The sequence below is a fragment of the Anopheles coluzzii genome, chromosome 3 (genome assembly GCF_943734685.1).
Source record: "Anopheles coluzzii chromosome 3, AcolN3, whole genome shotgun sequence".
Lineage (NCBI taxonomy): Eukaryota > Metazoa > Arthropoda > Insecta > Diptera > Culicidae > Anopheles > Anopheles coluzzii.
The window spans coordinates 48,643,972-48,658,703 of NC_064671.1; the positions used below are offsets into that span (position 1 = coordinate 48,643,972).

A 14,732-nucleotide genomic window follows, 5' to 3' on the forward strand; every position below is an offset into this window, starting at 1 on the left:
TCAAATTCTGTTTCATCGTTTGTTACGTTTTTTTTATTTGTTGCATGTATGCTGAGAAGCTAGCGAATGTTATTAACCATTCTTCCAATTTAACGTAAAATCCACTAGAGTAAAACGAAATGTGTAGAATGCTCTTTTTTTTTTGCTGTTACAAATATTATATCGGTATTATCCGACGTGATTGGGTGTGTATGTATTTGTGTATGAATTACACCTCCCCCTGATGCTAACGCTTGCTCCCCCGCTCCCGGTGCATCTCTCTGTCTCTCTCAATAAGACATAACACGGAATCAATTGTTTGTTTGTTTCCTTTCCCGAATAATACACACCTCGTTGATTAGGGTTTTCAATGTGTTTCCCATTTTCTCTTCTATCCAATAATTTCTCACGCATCGAAATCGAATTGCATGTCCAGAGCTACGCACGATACACACGCAGTGGCAGCGGCGAATCCCCTCCCTCCTCATGTACCCTCCCTTACATACAATATAAAAAAGCAAAATTGAATGAGGAGAAAAAAGAAGGCAAACATGTAAGCGATCTAAAAAAACGAAGCGCTATTGCAATGATGGTAATGAACAAGAGCTGTTTGGTTGATTTACCAATGATAATATCATGCACGCATTACACGCCCTCCCCGTAAGCCCGCAGGTTGTTTGTGTAGGTTTGGTGCGTGTGTGTGTGTGTGTGTGTGTGTTTCGTCAATGATAATCACCAACTTCTGTTCACCAACGGAGTGTTATCATAGCTCGAGGTAAGCAAAGGTAATGCAGTTCTCGTTCGGCTCGCTGTTCACACTTCGGTCAATGTGCCCGTACTATCGAAACTTAAGTCATGCTTCGGTTTAGTCTGAACTACGATAATTATTCTGTGTTCATTCTCCATATGAAATCAATACACGACAGGAAAGAGAGAGAAAGAGAGAGAGAAAACAAGTAACAAAAGTGTATAATTTGCATACGTTTATTGTGTGACATCCTAGCTTCAAGCCCATACAGCGCTCAATCGGCAAACACTACCACGACCCAGCGTCCCATGAGTAATAAATATTACTTATTTTCAGCATAAAATCGGTTAAGTTCACCGACGCACCGACGTTCCAGTGTACGCGTACGCGTTTCGGTCCTGCTGCTACTCATTTTTTGCTCTCTAACTGTTAGTGGGCGGGAGAGGGAGGGAGGAAGGGGTTACTAATGCACAATACATATCGGAACCAGGACGTAACATATGAAACCAGTAAAACAGTGATATTGGGAATCATAACGTACCGGTCGTCGTGTTGGTAGCAACGTGTAAAGACACGGGAGGGGGTAGAGTTCTTACGCTTTCTGACTTTCAAATACTTTCATATAATGTGCACATCATTTCCAATCCTTTCTTTTGCTTTCCTTTCTCTCTCTCGCTCTCTCTCTGTTTCGTTTCCCCTTTCTCAAGCAGACGGATACTTTTCGACATCATTCTTTTTTGCTTCCTTTCCTTTCCTTTACCTTAAGTAATAATAGTAGCAGTAGTAGTAGTAGAGTAGTATTACTGTTCACCCATTTCTCTTCTCAAAACTACTGCGCCTCAACCTCCCTCTCCTCCTGCTCCTCCTTCTTACGTTTCATCATCCGAAAAGGATGCAGTCTAGTTGCAACGCAGGACAGCACAGCGTGCACTTTGCAACTTCTTTCTCTATTGATTGATCATTTGCAAGCCCACCAAATCGGTCTTCTCAGCATGTTTTACACAAACACACACACACACGCATACACACTCACACACGTACATACAGACAAGCGAGCGAGCGAGCGCGCGCGCGTCTACACAACAAGCGGGATTTCATGACCATGGTGGTGGTGATGGTTTTGTTAATGCATACCCTTTCCCCCGTTTATACCAATCCCTTGCAATTGAGGGGCGGTTTAGAAAATCAATCGTGTGGCGTGTGAAAATTAAACTGTGTTTCTCCTCTCCTTAGTTTTTTTACTGTGCGGAATTCTTGTCAGAAATAAGCTGCACAGAAATAGTTCAACAAGCCCGACCGAGCCAAACCTTCGGCTACACTTCATTCGTTAACCTGCTTCTTGGATCCGCCGCTTACGTCGACCTAGCGATGCGATTGAACTGAGTTGCATTCAATTGTCCTTCCTGCAGCTGCACCGTTCGGCTGGTACTTGATTTATCCGATGTTATGGTAGAGTCCCCGAACGCATTGGCGAAAACATTGGGCGATGGATTTGTTTTATTTCCTTTGTTTTTCTTCCTTCATCAGTACCACCACCTTCACACAATGCTGATTTGCTTGGCAAAAAAAATCGCTTGTCGTTCTGTTGGATGTTCCCCTCGTTTTGTTAAATAATAGATCTTCCATTTCTTTTTTTTTGTTATTGGATTACGATGTAATTATTAAGCTTAAATGTGTTGTACGAGACTTTACGCGTTATTTTTCTTGCTTTTTCTTTATGTTCTGTCATTTTTTCTTCTGTACCTTTACGCCAAGTTTGCTTAACATGTTTGCCTTTTTCTCTTCTTCTACCTTTCTTGATGCATTTTAGTGTTGGCCTGGCTCCTTCTCCCTTTTCACTTTTAATCGCTCTCGGTGTGTGGTGTACCTGCTTAATTTGTTTATTTCTGCTATTTCTTCAGCATCATATTATAAGGATATTCTTCTTAAAGGAAATAATCCGGCGTTCTTCTGGTTACGTGTGGTTCACCACGACGCGGAGCTGGATCAAATTGTAGGCTGTTGTGAAAGGAGCAAAACAAAAACAATCATCAGAAACCATACATCACCGATTGGGTTTCCCCGTTCTATGGTGTGCCACACTATACTACTAATACTTACAATGAAAACTTGAGTGCATCGTCCAGTTCCATCAATGCTGCCTGATTTCCACAACGGTAGCAGTAGTTCGGTGCAGAGAAAATTGTGACCACGTTACGATCGTGGCACCAATTGTATCCTTCCATTACTAACTGATGCGCTCGGGACACTAATGTCAGCCCATTTGTGTGATTGAACAGTTCCGAAATGTCCTAAAAAACCGATCACACATTATTAGCACATTACAATACACTTTTCGATACTTTTCTTAAGTACACTATCCATCCATCATTGCACACTTACCTGTCCAAATGTGTAGCCTGCACCTCGTGGAGAAATGCCCCAACCGCCTCGGTCATCCGGATCGGACCAGAGCAGATCGCACATGGGACCTTCGTGTGGCACCTCCTGAAGTCTGTCCAGTGCTCGAATGTGATCAAGCGTATCGATCGATGGACTAAGCCCTCCGTGCAGGCAGAATATCTGTCCATCTACCAGAGCCGTCAGCGGCAAGTAGTCGAACAAATCCGTAAAAAACTTCCATACATTCGGATTGCCGTACTTCCGCAGACATTCGTCGTAGAAACCGTAAACTTGCGTAATTTGCCGAGACTCGTGATTACCGCGAAGGATCGTAATTCTTTCGCGATATCGTACCTGCGTAAAACAAGAAGTTATTGAGCTACAGCTTCCTCTAACCAGGTTTGGCATTCCCAGCGCCCTTGCTTACCTTCAGTGCTACCAACAGAGTTACGGTTTCTACCGAATAATAGCCACGATCGACGTAATCGCCCATGAACAGATAGTTAGTGTCCGGCGATCGTCCACCTATCCGAAACAGCTCCATCAGGTCGTGGAACTGTCCATGAACGTCTCCGCATACTGTAACCGGGCATTTTACCTCTTGTACGTTGGACTCCTTCGATAGAATTTCCTTCGCCTGAGGAGAGAGAAAGAAAGAAAACCAATTAGGTTAATTTTTAAACTGAGTTAATCCGACACAAAGAAAGTACATCAAAATAAATAAATTTCTTTCCTATCCTTTTGACATTCTCATTGCGGCTACCATATCGGCTATATCGAATTAAGCAGGGCAATATTTAATGCCTAGATAACATATCAAGAATGACAAACAACCTGATAACAACTAAATATATTGTTGTGAATCACAGCAGCTCCTGCGCGTACGTCATTAATGACGAGTAATTTTACTATTTTAATTCCATTTAAATATTTGCTTCACTCATCTGTTCAAATTACTTCAATCATCGTGTACTATTCATCTCACGCACTTGTACGCACTCACCACCTTATCAGTGTAATGATGAAATGTAATCCTTGCTTCTATCAATGATTTTCCAGACGAGGATTTTTATTCGAGGACAAGCAAAAATAAACATTATACAACAACATTGTCACTGACTCGGATCCGTCATCGTGTAATGTTATGTGCGTACAGTTTTAAGCGCAATACTCTCTCTCTCTCTCTCTCTCTACCTACGATCTCAATAAACTCCCAAGTACTTGCTGTTGTCGATAGGACTATAGTTCGAAACAATTAACTTTAAACAAGATCAAACTGGTTTTCATAATACCAAGTTCTGACGAAGCGCATGTATTACTCATGATATCTCATTACACACATCAGTCGCTTTTTTTCGGTGGCAGATCGATACGGTCACGCATGGAGCGACGAGATGTAGTGAATGAAGGAAATAATAAAAATATACTATTCGGTCATTCATACAGACACACACACACACACACTGGCAGATGATGTGTCCATTCGTTGCCACTGACTATTTACAGACCGAACACGGATGATTGCCAGATCTCGCCACATAATACAAACAGTGCAGATAAGTTACTGCATTGCAAATAGTAGTGAATCTAGTAGTATCTGGTGTAATCCTTTAGCGCCAAGGCAGCTTGCCAATGACATTTGAACTGGCATTCGCATTCAATCCCCGCGATCCGATCCTTCGCCACTCGGGGAAGCTAAGTTCAATGAGGATACACAGAAAGGGTAACAACAATTCAACCTCATTATGAACTCTATCGACCATAACGAATATTCGTTTTTCATCGCAGGAAGTACACAGCACTTCTAAGCTGAATGGGGAATATGACCGGCCCTGCAGACGGCCATTTTTTGTCTGAGACCTTATGATGAGACAGAAACAAAACGAATCTTCATGCACCTGTGCCATCCTACCTACAACCGGAAGTGTGGCACCGGTCGTTCATTCAACCGGTGGTGGCCAGCTAAGTGCGGTACGGCGTAGGCCACAACTGAGACAAGGTAACACACAAACGAAGCCGGTGGTGCGTCGCGCTGCACCGGATCGGATCGGATCAAACGGAAGCACACTGTTTTTGTGCCAGTGCCAAGATCTTGAACCGGTGAAATAGGTGTCCACGAAAAGTCTTGTTTGCGCGGCCTATCTCTAAACTCTGCCGCAAGTACCGGACCCTGGTTACGGTTACGGTGGGTCAGAGGATGATAGGGGGAAGTGATGTGAGCTATTGCATCTAAAAATAGACTTCACAGACTTGAAGGACTGCCAGACGCAGTTTGACTGAGTGTGTATGTGTGATATTCGTGTTTTGAGTTTTACTGGCTAAATTTCGGGTCGACGCAATAACATTTTCTCATCAATTGATAAGCAAAAAATATTGGTTCCTGGTGCGTAATTGTTATCCAATCAGCCGCTGTACTTGTGCAGAATTTTAATTGCAAATCACAGTACAAATGTGACTATGGTTCTATGTGTGGTGTCGTTCAAATGAAGTATTGTAAATCGTTTCCCATTTCAGCAGTTTGATTATAAATGAAGAACAATAAATTCACAGCGTTTAAGTACCTGCGCTCCCAATACCTACAGCTTTTTCATTTAGGCTTACACTTCATCATCATCGTCATCATCATCAGATCCAGCAGAGACTTGTGCGCTGATTAAAACATTAACATTGTACAGATAAGATAAAGCTTTCAAGTCACAATAATTTGCTGCACAACTCACGTTTTTCAACTCTTCTTTGGATAGGAGTTGTAGAGTGAACTTCACAAAAATGCTGTTCAGCGAATGTAAATAAGACTTAACGCATTTTAAAATTTTCAAATATTTTCAATACGCGGTGAAGTTTCAAAATGCATGCGGCAGTTGAAAGCTCACGCACACATATGCATCCTTTCCAATCGTCATCGTCATCATCAACTTGTACCATCGGCAACAGTGCTGTGACTCATTGACCGTAGAATCGGTGTATGTGTGTGTGTTTGTGCGTGCGTGAGTCGCTAGCAAAACTTTACGGCTAATAATTGCCGATTGCACATAGAGCAGGGCGGCTCTTAATTATCTTTTTATTTTCTCCATATTTATACGGCCAACAATAACGCTCGTACAGCGCGCGATTGATAAAACTTCCTTTTCGCCGTTTAACTCGTGACCAATAGGGCAAATTTGATGGAGGACTCTGACGCGACAATGGATCTTACATACGCCCTCACAAACACACACATAAACATAGACACACGCATACGCGATATCTTATTCACTCATCCTAACGTAGCATTCCTTTGCATAGGGGGTTTGCATGGAGGCCGTGCTTCAAAAAATCTCCATTTTTCCCCCAAATAAAGAACGCACAATGAACAACACTTTATCGAAAGTATCGAGATGTGGCGAGAAAGTTGCCTTTTTCTGCGCCGATTTTCCGTCACGGGAGGACTTCCGTGAGCTGCCTAGAGTGCCGTTAAGTTGCAAAACTTTTCCAGCAATCCAGCTTTCTCACTCTCGCGGCTTGTGCGCCGTCGTCTCACTCAGGTGTATAGCGGCTTTGCTTGTTTCTGCTATCGATCTTTCAATCCCTCTCGCTCACTCAACCGCTCGCATTTTTTTTGCGGCTGGCGGATGTTCTTGATCTCTGAAGGACACGATTGAATTTTATGCGGATTCTTGTCACTTTTTGCATTTCCTACTGCCGTTAATATACACGATAAGAAATCTAGAGCCAATTGCAAATGGCAAGAGGTCATCAGTTCACGCACAAAGATCACTACATTCTCACATCCTGCGAGCGAAAACGGCGATGCCCCTTTTATGGTGGAAGCAAATATTGAATTTCGAGACACTTTTCCCTTGGCGTAACCCACTCGCTATGCCATCGGCGATATTAGATCACTGTCAAGCGCAGATGAGCAGACCTAAAATCTCCGCCTTTCCTTCGCAAATCCTCTTTCTAGCACACAATTCTACACTATTCATGGGTATGGTTCACCGCGTCCACTGCGCCCATCGTCATCATCATCATCATCGTCGTCTTGCTGCCTACCTTATCACACAGAATTTTCACTTGCGATTCGGTCAATTGTTTGCACTCGTTCAGTTGCTCGATCCATTGGTCTAAATCTTTAAGCATAGCCTTATCCTCCATCCTAATCGGTATGCTGAAATCGTTCAAAGAGTCTCAATCACGCGTTTTTTCACTAGTTTGCAACCGATTGGCCCGTGTTGGTCCCGAAATTCATGCGAATTTCGGATCTTTGCGACTGCGAAGCACACTTCTTTCTAACAAAATGGCCGACGCTGCGTTTTGCTCCACTGTAACTTGGGGTAAGGTTGGTGCATGTACGACCGTAGGGTCATGTATTGACATAAGACGCCATTGTGTTTTTGACAGTCAATTGCTATGCACAGGAAGAGCAAATACAATCTGCTCTCTAGTTGCGCGGTAAATGCGTTCCGAAAGCATCATCTTCACTCTAAAATAGCGGTGCCACAGAATACGTTTTTTTGTGGATAATTTTGGTTGTTGTTGTTGTTTTGTTGACGATTTTGGATAAAGTTTGGTTGTTGAAGTTGTTGTTGGGTTGCTAAATAGTCATAAAATTTCACTTACCTACATCCTTCTTATTCAAAGAACAAAAGTTAAAAACTGTGAAATAGTGCAATCATGTACTAAAATTATTTTCAATGTTTAGTAAATTTTACAAAAATGTTTTCGTTATAATTGCTGAGTTTCTCATCACATTGTTATTATTCTTTTCTTTAGAAAAATCTTGCAGGTATTTGCAGAAAAATATATTTATATAAATGAAATCAGTAAATATTTGTAATAATCTATTGAAGTGGCTTTTTTCAAATCCTTAAGAGCCGAAAGAACATTATTACGCGTGTTTCAATGATAATTATAGTAAATTAACTAAATGGTGGCCCATCAATATTTTTCTATAGATTGTTAATCTACAGTCTTTCCCCGAGTTACGCGACACTCGAGTTACGCGAATTCGAGTTACGCGAATTTTTATTTTTGACAGTTCAGATGTCAAATCAGTACAATTTTCTCCATCAATTGTCAAATGAAAAATAATTACCGATAAATAACCAAATTTTCTACACCAATTGCATCAAATAAGTATTAAAATACATAAATGAACTAAATTCAATCAAAAATTATGATAAATAAAGTATATTTTTGCTGTAACATGTGATATTCGACTTACGCGAAAATCCGAGTTACCCGGCGCTCTAGCACCAATCGAACACGACATCGAACATGAAAAATGTATGGGATTTGACATGTTTGTCTTGTTTGTTTGTTTGTGTCTGACAGTGCACCTCCATATGATTATATGGGTTTGTTCGAGTCGGTTGTCGTGTTCGATTGGTGCCAGAGCGCAGCCTTACGCGAATGTCTCCGGAACGCATTATTCGCGTAACTCGGGGAAAGACTGTATGTTGTAAAATGCTTGTTGAGGCCCGTGTCTGTGCTCCATCGGATGCGATTTTATCGGAAGGCCTGTCAAAATTTTATATGGGATTTGACAGATAACGTCGGACGTGCGATTTTGTCGTACGACGGAATCAAACATTTTTGATTTCGTCGGACGCCGCATCCGACTTTATCTGTCAAACTAAATGTGTGGTGTTTTGTAGGAACAATCTCAACTTAATTTTTCATAATCGTTATATTATTAAAATCATCCAAATAATCTCAATATTATACGAAAAAGCGTTTGACAGCACATGCGATAAAATCGCATGCGATGGAGCACAGACAAGGGTCTGATACGGACGTCACACGAAGCGTAAACTTTGGCATAAACTAAATTTCAGCCATACAACCCTGAAATCTTTTAACAGGAAGTTTACGCTCTCCCATACAAATCAAGCGTAAACTTTTTGAGTTTACGCCTCGTGTGACGTCCGTATGAATGTGAAACACTGATTTTATGTTTTGTGTGATGTGTTTGACGAGCAGCACATTTGTACATGAAATATTTCACTAGCTGTCCTGTGAAACGCCCTTGGTGTGAAGCGTGTGATGAAAATGACATTTCTGTGAGCACTGTCATCAGTGTCATCTGCGGTCGGGCCTGTTCACGTTCTTTTCTTCGCCATCTTGTGCGGGTCGGACGTGAATTTCGCTGCTCGCGAAAACGAATCGCTTGGCAAAGTGTGAAATTTGTGAATAGAACCGAAAATGACTGAAACACTGCAACTGCGCGGCCAGCTGCTTGGCCACTCTGGATGGGTGACGCAGATCGCCACCAATCCGAAGTACCCGGACATGATCCTGTCTTCGTCTCGTGGTAAGTGTTGTAGGTGATTATAACCTCCAAAATGTGCTTCATCAACACGCGGCATCACCAGTGGCATTACCGACATTTGATGTATTCGAGCAAATGTGTTGCCCTAGGGAAGGATGTGTAGTGAAACGCCAAGCTCGGTTGTGGGCTAATAAATGTATTGTACTTTTTTCAGACAAGACGCTGATCGTGTGGAAATTGACCCGTGATGAGCTGAGCTACGGCATTCCTCAGAAGCGTCTGTACGGACACTCGCACTTCATTTCCGATGTAGTGCTGTCCTCCGACGGCAACTACGCTCTGTCCGGATCGTGGGACAAAACTCTTCGACTGTGGGATCTGGCAGCTGGTCAGTCGACCCGCCGTTTTGAAGACCATACCAAGGTGTGACAATTAAGTTAATGACGCTTGCCACCGGCAAGCAAAGGCAACTTCGCACGAAAACAGAGCAAGCAGTGTTGATCGATCGTTTTGATTCGCTATTGAGTCCAACTATCGATTCTTAACGATGGGTGTAATCAGGGATTCTTTCTTGATAAGACCTCCGTTAATAATGGATGTTGAAGTACCGTAATTCGAGATAGTTTGAATTGTACAATTGTTGGCAACATGTGCGATATTCTTTCAACTGGCTAGGGTCTGCTCTGTTGTAAATGATACGTTATTGTGCCTATGCGAGGCTGAAAATCAAAAATTCAGTTACAAAGCGCCAATGCGTGGCAGAAGAAAGTAACCAAAAGCATAGTATCAAAGCGCCAATGCGTGGCAGAAGAAATATGTTGTGCTATTCCTATTAGTGTGACAAATCAAGCACAAATGGTCGTCAACCCTTGGATGCCGAGGCGGGCGTGTACATCCATACGGTGAGGGATGTAAGAAGGTTGCTTGTGTTGAGGTATACGACCGTTGCAATATCTTGCAGGGCTATTATCTATAGCAGAAGACTATCTGCAATCGTTGCAGTCGCGGATGTGTCTTTGTTCTGTAGATAATAGTAATGTAAGATATGCGATGAAGCACTCTTCGAAAAACATTTAGATGATTGATGACCACAATTACTCAAATCATAGAAAATGTGACCGCTACAAGAAACTGCTTTCTCCTTATACAGTACAATCGTATTGCTGTTACGCACATCCCAGCTCCATGCAATTTAACTAATCTATGAGTCGCATGGCGTTCTTCTATTAATAGAGCGTGCAATAGTAAACTTCCTCTCGATAGAGCACACCTTTCCAGTTCATGCCCCCATGTGGTAGATTTGGAGCAAAGCTTTGTTGAGAGACAACATCAAACAGTAAAAGCTATGTTTTCTAATGTAGCGGTCACGTTGTCTATGCTGTGTAGTCTGGGTGACTACTACAGATTGGCTACCATTTAGTACGAAGCTAATGTAAAAATTTTTCATTGCAGGACGTGCTCTCGGTTGCTTTCTCTGTAGATAACCGTCAGATTGTGTCGGGATCGCGCGACAAGACGATCAAGCTGTGGAACACTCTGGCCGAGTGCAAGTACACCATCCAGGAGGATGGACACTCCGACTGGGTGTCGTGTGTGCGATTCTCACCGAACCACACCAACCCGATCATCGTGTCGGCTGGTTGGGATCGTGTGGTGAAGGTTTGGAATCTGGCCAACTGCAAGCTGAAGATCGACCATCTCGGACACAACGGATACCTTAACTCGGTGTCAGTGTCGCCCGACGGTTCGCTGTGCACGTCCGGTGGTAAGGATTGCCGCGCCTTCTTGTGGGATCTGAACGACGGCAAGCATCTGCATACGCTGGAGCACAATGAAATCATCAACGCACTGTGCTTCTCGCCCAACCGCTACTGGCTGTGCGTCGCCTACGGACCGTCGATCAAGATCTGGGATCTTGCCTCCAAGACGATGGTCGAGGAGCTGAAGCCGGCTAAGAACGGCGATCCGCCACAGTGCTTGTCGCTGGCCTGGTCTACCGATGGACAGACCCTGTATGCTGGCTACTCCGATAACATTATTCGCGTGTGGCAGGTGTCGGTCTCTGCTCGTTAAGGCGAAGAGAGTCCATTGGATGGTTTATTAATGATTCCATTCAAGTGAGTATTGGAGAAATCCGTTGCATTCTTTGTCAAAGAAAGTAATAAACGGGAACGTGAAAATGTAATTTCATTTGATGTTTTTAATGTAAGATATTTGGCCGCTCGATTTGGCCGAGCAGGCCAAATTAGTTTTACATAACATATTTAAAGTAAAGAAACATTCATTTCATATGTTGATATTTTATTTTAAAAAGAAACTCGATTATCAATGCATAATCGTGCAAGTGCGAACAACTTCTGAAAGAGTTGTTGCTCGTATACGTCATTCGATAGAGTAGTGAGGTAATTCTATGAAATGCACTCAAATATTAATAAAATGATGTCTCAGACTAGATAAAAATTTTTCGGCCAAAAATAGAAAACTGAGAATAAATACGTTGCTCCAGCCTGGTTTTACATTCGTATATGTTCCGCCTGTGCTTGTACGCATACCGAAAATGATTTCCCTTGGATTGTAATTTCGATTTGTTATTATTAAATGATTAAGATAGTTTTTAGAACATGTAATTTATGCGTGCCAAAAATAGCCATTCATATATGGGCAATGTGTACAAGCTCCGCGTTTTAGCGCTACCCCAAAAAAAGACCATCGTCCATCAGTCCAAGGAAACCGGTGCAGATAGACGGGAGGGAGAAATATCAGTTCCGTAATTCTTAAAGAACTGGTTCACTTCATGATGGATTTCGCGCCCTTCTATATTCAGATAAAATTACGAAGAAAAATATTTCTAATATCGTTTGCCTTTGCATGACCCGTTGCGCTCCTATCGGCCAACATGGCAAAATCCAAATGGAAAAGATGCGTCAAAAAAAATACACGTCATGTTTGACAGACTTCAGTTTTGGTTTGCGTGTCCATATCGCTATTGTCAATCCGGCTTGAAAACGTACATTCGTGGCCGGCTTCGCGTGAACGAAGCATTCGATCCCATCTCCAGTATCGCACTCGAGGCCGTGAACGATTCCGGCATTCTGGGCAGAGAATCACAAAATTGATAAACTGGCAAAGGCAGCGTAGCAACTCGCGCAAGCCGGATAGAAGTTTAGCTGCTGAAACACGCTTTTCCTGGGGAAAAATGGTGAAACTGGTGCTTGTTGTTTGCGGCTTCGCTGCCGTACTTGCCGGCGCGTTCGTGCAAGCGGCGATTGACATGGAGATAGAAAACAGAGCCGTCGATCGGACGATAGATCTGACCTCACAATTGGTGAAAATTTCCTACAAAATAACTCTAGAACACAAGTCGAAGCTGCCCATCAGCACTTACCTGTTCGTTGTGCCGGAAGTGGACCGAGAGAAGTTGTCCTTCATCTCAGCGAAGGATTCCTCCAAGAAGGAGCTGAAGCTCACGGAAACCACCACCCCGAAGGGGGTGACGTTCAGCATGACCCTGCCGGCCGGTGCATCGAACCCAGTCGTATACATCGAGACGGTGTTCACGAAATCGCTCAAGCCGTTCCCTTCGTCCATCACCCAAAGCGAACGGCAGCTGGTGCAGTACTTTGGCAACGTTTACTTCTACTCTCCGTACCCGACGGTGACGCAGAAAACGACGGTCCATCTAAGCTCCCGCAATGTGGAAAGCTACACCCAGTTCAAGCCGAGCGCCCAATCGGACAGCACTGTTACGTACGGACCGTACGATAACGTGGCAGGTATGAATGCGGGATCACCATCACAAGACCATTTGTTGTAAGTGTGTTAACGTTTGCCCGATGTTATCAATTGCAGCTTTCTCCCACGAACCGATGACGATTCACTTCGAAAACTTTACTCCATTCCTCACCGTGACCCGGCTGGAGCGTACTATTGAGGTATCGCACTGGGGCAACATTGCCGTGGAAGAAACGATCGATATCGTCCACTCGGGAGCCACGCTGAAGGGGGCGTTTTCACGCTACGACTACCAGAAGGATGCCCGCTCGAACCAGCCCAGCGTGAAATCGTACAAAACGCTTCTGCCGGCCTCGGCTACCGGTGTTTACTACCGTGACACCAATGGCAACATCTCCACCTCCGCCCTGCGCACACTGAAGGATGCGGTCGAGCTGGATCTTCGCCCACGGTTCCCCCTGTTCGGCGGCTGGCGCACCCACTACACGCTCGGTTACAATGTGCCGAGCTTCGAATACCTGTTCCAGAACGGCGACAACTTCCTGCTGAAGATGCGCGTGATCGATCACATCTTTGACGACATGATGATCGACGAGGTCGTGACGAAGGTTATCCTGCCCGAGGGTGCCAACAACATTAAGCTGATCGCGCCTTACTCAATCCAACGGCACCCGGATACGCTGCACTACACTTACCTGGACACATTCGGCCGTCCGGTGATTTCCTTCAGCAAGCGCAATCTGGTCGAAAATCACATCAACGACTTTAATCTTAAGTACAACTTTTCACGCGTCATGATGCTGCAGGAACCGTTGCTGGTGGTGGGCTTCCTGTATGTGCTGTTCTTGTTCGTGATCATCTGGATGCGGCTGGACTTTTCCATTATCAAGGACAAAGAGCCACATCAACACAAAGACTAAGTAGGCGGTCGATGAAATAACCCAACTTTCATCTCCTTCTTCTTTACTTTTATAGCACATTCTCTTTTCTCCGTGTAATTGGTCCGCTATTCCATCCATGGCCTTCTTGGTTACACGTGTCTTATGTTTTAATTGGTCCTTCTCAAATGGACCCTACCACCAAAAGCGCATGGAGAAAAGTAAAGTAATCACGTGTTTCAACGTTTGCATTTCAGAACCGCTAGCACTAGCGCTCGTTGTACTGAACTGATCGCGCGAGCAGCAAATATTCCAATTGCGTTCTGCTAACTAGTTGCGCCTCTACACACAAACACAAACAGTACATGGCAGAGAAATAAAAAGGAAAAAAACAATAAACTCGATAGATTTAATGAATTGTTTTTAAATCGCTTGAAAGAAATAGATAATTGTAGAAGCTTCGTAGTGAGAGTGAAAAGAAGCTACCCCAAACGGAAATGATCCACAATGCCTTAATTAAACGTGAACAGATGATATCGCAGTCCGTCAATTCCAAAAGCACATGAAATTCTAGGGATGGCAACACATTTCTTGCGCCCGGTCCTACAACGCCGCGGTAAATAACTGTAGCAACGATCTAGTACGTTAGGAACATGAGTGTCGGAACGTACGCCGCCGCTACGAACGGTTTCAATAATACCAGCCATAATCTTATTGTTGAAAAACGCGGTGGATTTTTTAGAGAAAACACTTTATTTACTGT

General features: G+C 43.5%; 3 protein-coding genes across 3 annotated transcripts; 2 read left to right on the forward strand and 1 right to left on the reverse strand.

Moving 5' to 3' along the window:
- Positions 1-947: 947 nt before the first annotated feature.
- LOC120960053 (serine/threonine-protein phosphatase PP2A) lies at positions 948-7,409 on the reverse strand. The gene is made up of 5 exons (XM_040383971.2): positions 7,142-7,409; positions 3,537-3,746; positions 3,110-3,463; positions 2,828-3,018; positions 948-2,725 (listed from the first exon to the last, which is right to left on the reverse strand). The coding sequence occupies exons 1-5, from the start codon at positions 7,241-7,243 to the stop codon at positions 2,653-2,655; spliced, it is 930 nt and encodes a 309-aa protein (XP_040239905.1). The 5' UTR covers positions 7,244-7,409; the 3' UTR covers positions 948-2,652.
- A 1,766-nt stretch (positions 7,410-9,175) lies between these two features.
- On the forward strand, positions 9,176-11,544 carry LOC120959069 (guanine nucleotide-binding protein subunit beta-like protein). The gene is made up of 3 exons (XM_040382224.2): positions 9,176-9,401; positions 9,574-9,782; positions 10,812-11,544. The coding sequence occupies exons 1-3, from the start codon at positions 9,293-9,295 to the stop codon at positions 11,430-11,432; spliced, it is 939 nt and encodes a 312-aa protein (XP_040238158.1). The 5' UTR covers positions 9,176-9,292; the 3' UTR covers positions 11,433-11,544.
- An 871-nt stretch (positions 11,545-12,415) lies between these two features.
- Positions 12,416-14,373, forward strand: LOC120959068 (dolichyl-diphosphooligosaccharide--protein glycosyltransferase subunit 1). Its single transcript, XM_040382223.2, has 2 exons — positions 12,416-13,132; positions 13,209-14,373. Exons 1-2 carry the CDS (start codon positions 12,556-12,558, stop codon positions 14,009-14,011), a joined length of 1,380 nt encoding a protein of 459 aa, XP_040238157.1. The 5' UTR covers positions 12,416-12,555; the 3' UTR covers positions 14,012-14,373.
- Positions 14,374-14,732: the final 359 nt, after the last annotated feature.